General features: G+C 37.4%; 1 protein-coding gene and 1 non-coding gene across 2 annotated transcripts; one reads left to right on the forward strand and one right to left on the reverse strand.

The window, feature by feature from the left end:
* Window positions 1-613: 613 nt before the first annotated feature.
* Window positions 614-3878, forward strand: LOC145229266 (uncharacterized). Its single transcript, XM_080094570.1, has 6 exons — window positions 614-1112; window positions 1376-1900; window positions 1962-2091; window positions 2299-2343; window positions 2683-2766; window positions 2876-3878. Exons 1-6 carry the CDS (start codon window positions 657-659, stop codon window positions 3649-3651), a joined length of 2016 nt encoding a protein of 671 aa, XP_079950696.1. The 5' UTR covers window positions 614-656; the 3' UTR covers window positions 3652-3878.
* A 1021-nt stretch (window positions 3879-4899) lies between these two features.
* Window positions 4900-4973, reverse strand: Trnas-gga (transfer RNA serine (anticodon GGA)). Its single transcript has one exon. It is a non-coding gene; the product is annotated as a tRNA-Ser (tRNA).
* Window positions 4974-7215: the final 2242 nt, after the last annotated feature.

Genomic DNA, 7215 nt, shown 5'->3' on the forward strand with positions numbered 1-7215 from the left:
TCAACCGTTTTGACTTTAAACGTCATCCTGGTGAAAATGTCAATTGTGGTCTTTTCTATATAATGAGTTGGTGCTTTCATAGGTACTGACGGACATTAGAAAGAAATAAAATACTAAACGTCGTTGCAGAATACAGTCAGTATGCATGTCAACAATTTTCTAAATTAAGAACAGTTGACAACCCTGCTCAAATTCATACGCTTGGGCAAGGGTAATTCCAACAAACCGTTCAAAAAGGCGGCAAACGGGTGTTTGTGGTTGGCTTGTTTGCCGCGCGTAGGCTATATAGTTCCGCATTCTTTTGTTAGGTTGTTTTGCTGAAGGTGTAGTTAGTAGTAGGCCTAAAAAGCGGTAAGACTACTGGATTTAGGTGTTTTTAAATGTTTCATTCATAGCCAGTTTACTTTCAACGTTAGGACATATAACTTTACTTCTAGTAACATATGTTTGTTATATTTAAATCGTGTTGCTGAAATGTTTGCTGGATTACACAACACTTAAAAAGAAAGTACTTGTGTACTTCTGTCATTCTGTGATAGTAAGGTATGTTTACTACTAGTAACGGTAGATAATAAGTTAGTTTATGCCTGTTTTACAGTTTTCCACTCGTGACTTTTTAGGACTTTGGGACATATTTAGCTTACTGACAAACAAAAATGGCTGTTCAAATAAAGGAGGATGTGGGAACAGAATTTGAAGATAAAATGGAAGATGAAAGCTTTTTCAGTACAGACATCAATTTTGCATGGGACAAAATTATTTCCGACGAACTGCCCCAAAACATGCCACTTAGAGTTTCAACAAACAGTAGTGTATGTGGGGTGCATTTCCAACATATTATTGACTGGTTTAAAGGTTTCCTCAAGTCAGAGGATTTTGCTTGTTACGAGTTTGAAGTAAAGCGTGACGTTTTCACGATGCATTTGGTTGGGCCAAGTATGGATGCTGTAGTTTTTGATAAAACCGTTTTGGATGAACTAAACACACAATTGGAACTGGCTGGTGGAACTTCAAAGTTTACAAAGGCTACGATTGGAAATCAGACAAAGATACCAAAAAAAATATACGACCATCTGAAACGCATTGCTGAAGATCCAATCGTTGAAATAAAGGTGAATTAGTGTAGTTAACTGAATAAAAACTATGCTTTACTTTTGCATCCAATCATGCATCAATAAAAGGAAATGTCACAGAATTATAATCATAAAAAACGCATTGAAAAATGGCAATGATAGGTTAGTTGCAGGTAAGCACACTATATCGACCTTTAAGGCTTGTCTCGTAACATTTCAAAAACTATATAGGCGTAAACATAAACTATTCCGATTCAGACCAAAACCAAATTATTTCACTTTTTTTTCGTTTCGTATTTTAGATGCCGAAAAGCAACAAAGATGTTTTGGAAGAAGGGGGTCCTTCCATGTCTGTATTGAGTAGGCCTACTTGCGATGGGACTGTAGGGGAATTTAGAATGAACGTTGTAGGCCCGATGACTGACAAGATTGCAAGTGATTTTGCAAAAGCACAGATACGAAGCATAAATACAGACAACTTTAAGAAACGCCTTGAGACAATAACAAGCGGAGTGGAATCCCTGGGAAAAGCATTCACTACTTTACAATTAATCGCTACGGCATTGTACCAATTGGGCGTATGGGTTAAGGGTGTGTGGCTTGGATCATTAGAGCTGGAAATTGTGAGCCCCAATACGGACACTACAAACCGGTTAATGAATAAATTCTCATCATTGACTCAAGTTTTTAACGACGCCCTATCGACAAGCGGTTACGAAAGCGAATTTTTTGAATCGGTGGAGTTGTTAAGTTTTAAACAAGAGCATATAAACGAGGATACCAAGCAGCTGTTGTTGAAGGACTCAAATGCTCTGTGGAAAATTAAGGTGAGGTTACGTGGCTATCGCTTTCATGACAACTGTAACAGCATTTATTTTACGTTGACAGGACAGCGACACTGCAAATTCTCAAATTCTTGTATCAGAAACCGAAACCCTTATGTATCAGAAAAAAACCGTGCACAGATATGATGCAAGTCAAGCACCTGCAAAATCGACACGATCTGCTGACAATAAAAGTAAACAATTCAATATTTTATGTTAGTTATCATCTTGTAAACTATGCGTTTAAAGATCATTATATCTCGGTCATATAGTTACCACGAACATACATTTCCACAATTCAAGTTTGATGTAAATAAATGCGCTTGATAGCTGAAACAAATGATTTTTTTGAAATGTTGGACAACATAAATAGCATGTAATGTAGCTTTGGTGTTGTTTAGGTCCCCAACAAGGTAAACCTAGCAAGCGAAAAGGAAGCAGATCAGGTAAGCCCTAAAGGGCAGAGTTAGATATGTTACTTTATTGATTGAACAAACACCAAATCACTGGTTAATTATTTTACATTATTTAAACAATACATGATGGCGCAGCTCATATATTTTGTTCATGTTATGGCCGTACTTTATTTTTTGAATACGATTTTACTAGGAAGTTTGCGATCTTAAACATGACACTGCTGCACAATATGCACAATATAAATTTTGACTCTCAGAACGTCAACGCCAAATTAACAAAGAAAACGAGGAGAATGACATTGCACAAAATACCCTAAATATCAATTTTAAACTTTTCGCAATCGTCTTTATAATTGTTATGTCTTTCAGAGGGACAGAAGTCTGCTTCAAGTAAAGAACCTAGACTTGAAGGACCCCAGCTGCCAGAGTTTCGATACGTGTTTAACGGACAAAGTATGTATATATGACCGCACGTGTTTTGGTAAAACTTTTATGCACACAGAGAAGGTCAATGTAGACTTTATGTGCTAAAAACCTAATTTGGTCACATATATATGTACAGGGGAAGAGCCTCGACGAACACGAAACGAATCCAGTGCATTTAACAAACGATTCGACATCGGAGAAACTCTGAGAGATGTACCTTTTCTTGTCGACTACTACCAACATTTGCTCACCACTGACAGTCAGAAAGCCAGTAAAATTTATGATCAACTACGCACGCTGGTAATCGACAAGGACAAGAAAAAAGTCGAAGCGAACGTATATGAAGTAAAAGATCTTTTTAAAAAATGCAAGGGAGTTGAAGCTATACTGTTTGTGCAACTGGCCGCGGACTTGCACCTTATTGATCATAAAGGTCGTGAAACAGGGGTAAAAGTGGTTGCTTGTATTAAACGCTTAAAAAAGTTGGCACCAACCCTAGACAAAAACACAAAAACCCCGAATCAGTTGCTCGAAATAATGCATTCATTGATAGAAAAAATGATTCCGGCCACTATAGACAAATACCCCATAGCAGACCGCCGTGTTGACAAAGCAACTTGTTACTACTATTGCGGGATTGCTGCTCAGGCCATTTCCACTTTTAAGAGTAAAGAGGAATTGGCAAAAGCTGAAACATATATTGGCAGTAAACGCAACAAAAATCTAAAAAAAATTTTGGGAAAATGCATTTTGGAAAGGGCTAAACTCCTAAAGTTGGAGCTAAAATATGAAGAAGCAATTAAACGTTGTACCGAGGCAAAGAAAGTGTTTGCTAAAATTGGCAACACCAAATATGTAGAAGACTGTGAAAAGGAGATTGGAGAATTGAAATCCGAACTAAAGGCAAAATAACAGTGGCAAATTTTGATGTATTGTGTTCTTTAAGAACGGAAATTTTTGTGAATTTGTCCAACTGTCAATTTAAATGGTTTGAAATCGTGTGTATCTTGTACGTTATATATATCATTTTCGATCGTCAAAGCTTTTTTTCTAGCTGTTAATATGCGCGGTTGTAGTTTTTGTGTGTTAAATTGTGTTGTACAGATTGTTTTCGGCAATAAACCTAGTATCGAATTTTGCTAACAGTTGTGAAAAGTAGGACCCGATGTATATTTATATGTGCTGGTTTATTAAACTGTTGTTACCGTGGAAAAAACCCCTAAATGAATAAACTTGTGGTTCCCGGCTGCAGTCCAGTCAGCCCTTCTAGAAACAAAACGACCAATTGGTCTTAAAGGCTTTAAAGCACGATACACAGCAGTTAGTCAGTTTGGTAAACGGACATTCAATTGTATAAAATTCCGCTGTGAAAATGGGGAAACACGACAGCAAATAGTTGTGAATACATGCAATGTATAACCACTCGTACACAACTGTATTACAAAACAATTTTCTGTTGGTTCAAACTTTAAATCTTGTCGGTGGTTAAACCGATATAAGCTCACCGCGACGCCGCAACGAGAGTGTAATGAAAAAACAAACAAACAGAATACTTGCAACTTGTGGTGAGTTGGTGGCCTAAATTAAAAAAAACGTTGCTAAAAATATGGATGGGGTGATTATTAACGATGGCTTTTTTCGTAAATAACTTATGGTATTTGTTAATGTAAAAACAGAACACCCAAATTGTTTGACCAATTGTTGTAAAACCGCAAAGAGGATAATATTAAATTCATGCTTTTAGAATCTACATTTGAGGAAGTCTTTCAAATTCATGATAAGAAATGCTTCAGTGTTGTCAGGCTTTTGCCAACAAATACAATTTATTGTTGATCGAATTTAAATCACGAGCTTAACTTTCAGTCAAATTTTGATTTTTGGGGGACAAGTTTCCATTAACTAATTTAATTACATTCACCCATACTTAGTTAGGTACCGGCAACAAAAAACGAACGTAAAGGATTTTGCCAATTGCCAAATTTGTGCAAACAGCGACCGGAAATGGACAAGACATTTTTATCCGTCGATGCTCTTATCTGTAGCTATATGCTCGCTTTCCTGAAAAATCACAGTACGCCAGGCCCATTGAAGGCGCTATACCGAATCAGCCGGTCACCAAGCATTCACCACCATATGGCAAGGCGTAGGCTAGAAAAATCTAGCCTGCGGTGGGATTCGAACCCACGACAGGAGTCTTTCCGGGACTCGCGCTCTACCAACTGAGCTACACAGGCCCAGTGGAGAATCCGCCGAAAGTCGAATCACAAGCACCGTTGCCTGCCTCGTATGCTGCACATGTCAGCTTCGTAGTAGGGGATCGCCAGTCTGCACAGACGCTTCAGGGCTGATCCCAGTTATGAATTTATGTTCATCTTTCCTGAAAAAAGGACAATTTCAGAATGTTGTTGATAAGTTCAGATCAAAATGTGGTGGCGACCACGTAAAACTTCTTTTTTTTGCAACTAACTGTATCCTTGCGTATAAATCAAACCTAAGAGATAATCTTGATTTGGTTCAAAAAGTATGCAAAGAGCTGTACCAAATGGTCAAAAGATTGCAGGAAAAAATCCCCCCGAAAAACAAATGTGCTAGCAACCTGTGTGGTACAGGTTATGATACAGCTTGTTCCCCATGTACCAAGAAAACCAATAGCCACACTCAGCTTGTGGGTTGATACCTATTTTGGTAGTCCGAAATATTAATTAACGACATGAATTTGGATTAATTAACGATATGAATTTGGAATTTCGAAGCTAAAGGGGATTCGAACACATTCCTCAACAACGTTTGATACTTACTATTCTTTTTATTTTGCGGTATAAACTTTGCATCAGTGGTAGAGCAGCAACGAACGTGGACTAAATCATAAGGAGGCGAAGAAAATGCGCAAGATCTTTTTTAAAATATAAGGAAAACCTGTGTTCTCAAACAGAGCAATACAGGACGATAAGATCAAGGAGTGGAAGGACTACATTGACGAAGAACCACCAAGAAAACGAATAAATCAAGAAACATAATGGATTTAAAAGACGCTTTCGGCACCCAAAAGACTATGTACAAATAGTTCGCCACCCAAGAACGGCTTGCAGCGTATAGGCCAGGGGTGCCCAACCATTTTTGACCCAAGATCGCTTTTTGAAGTAGTAGAACTCTCGGAATCTACCAAGGTCAAAATAACGATTTATTTCGATACCAACAGAACAACTACCAAAGTATAACTACTGCAACTATTTTTTGTGACGTAACGAAGCGCCTGCTATAGTGCAAACATCATCTGTGTACAGTAGCGATGTACCCAAACGGCTAAATTTCGAAAACGGATATTCGGCAGTTTTGGCGAACAAATTCGGCCGAATCAACCGAACAGTACGCTAGGCGTTTGACATGAAAACTTAAGTTATCTACCAGGCAACGAGTGTAGAATAGTTGTGTTTCGTTAGTTCTGCAGATCTTAACATTGCCTGAAGCACGGTTGACACCTGTCGATCAATTACTGATTTTTTGTCTACAGCGGGAAAAACGATAATATGTTAAAAATATAATAACTGAAACAAATTTCGGTATGGTGTAATTCGGGTGTGACAACGCCTAACCTCATTTTCACCTACAGCTTACTCCAGTTCAACTGCAACGCGTGGTGATGGAAACCTGATGGTTTTGTACGTCGCTGACTACTGCGCACATAATTATATAATACTTTAGAATACGTTTGATATCTTGTAAAAGAAGGCGAAAGGGTAACAAGAAACCCAAATCTGGTGTCAGGCCGGAATTAAATTACCATCAATCAAGACAAGCAATAACGAATGTCACAAAAGAAATACTTTACAAAGAGAATTGACACAAGTGAGGTTTGTAATTATGTTCAATTTATTGTTGACAGCGACATAATCAGTACACATAAATTACGAAAACATACAAAGGATAAATTCATCTACTATAATAAGAATCACACACGCAAAGCAAATTAGAAAACCTATACACACAACAATTATCATACATTTAAATTAATTTTGCTGTCAAAAACTACTTCTTTTTGATTTCGGCTGTAACTTTGTCACAAAGACTAATTTGTTTATCATTACCGGAAACCTTTTCGAAACACTTTTTAGCACTTACAAAATAAGTTTGAGAGGTCTCGTCATCAAACTCAGATCTATAGAGTAGAGCCATTTCGAGATTGCACAGGCCCTTTAGCTGATGAAAATCGTGTGTGTTTTTGTTGTATTTACAATCCTTAATGACCTTAATGGCTTTTTCAAATGCAGTTTTGCTTTTTTGTGCATCATATTGTTTGGTAGCTAGACCGCAGTAATAAAAACAATAGGCTTTATCTTGAGAACGTTTAGGAATTGAGTATTTACCTTTTACAGCATCAAGTTTTTCAACCATTGAATACATTATATTTAACAGATGGTTTTGTGCATCCGTGTTCTTTTGTAACTTTTGTGCATACTCGCTGATTCCTTTTACACA

This window comes from Phallusia mammillata, chromosome 5, assembly GCF_965637545.1.
Source record: "Phallusia mammillata chromosome 5, kaPhaMamm4.hap1.1, whole genome shotgun sequence".
In the NCBI taxonomy this organism is placed as follows: Eukaryota; Metazoa; Chordata; class Ascidiacea; order Phlebobranchia; family Ascidiidae; genus Phallusia; species Phallusia mammillata.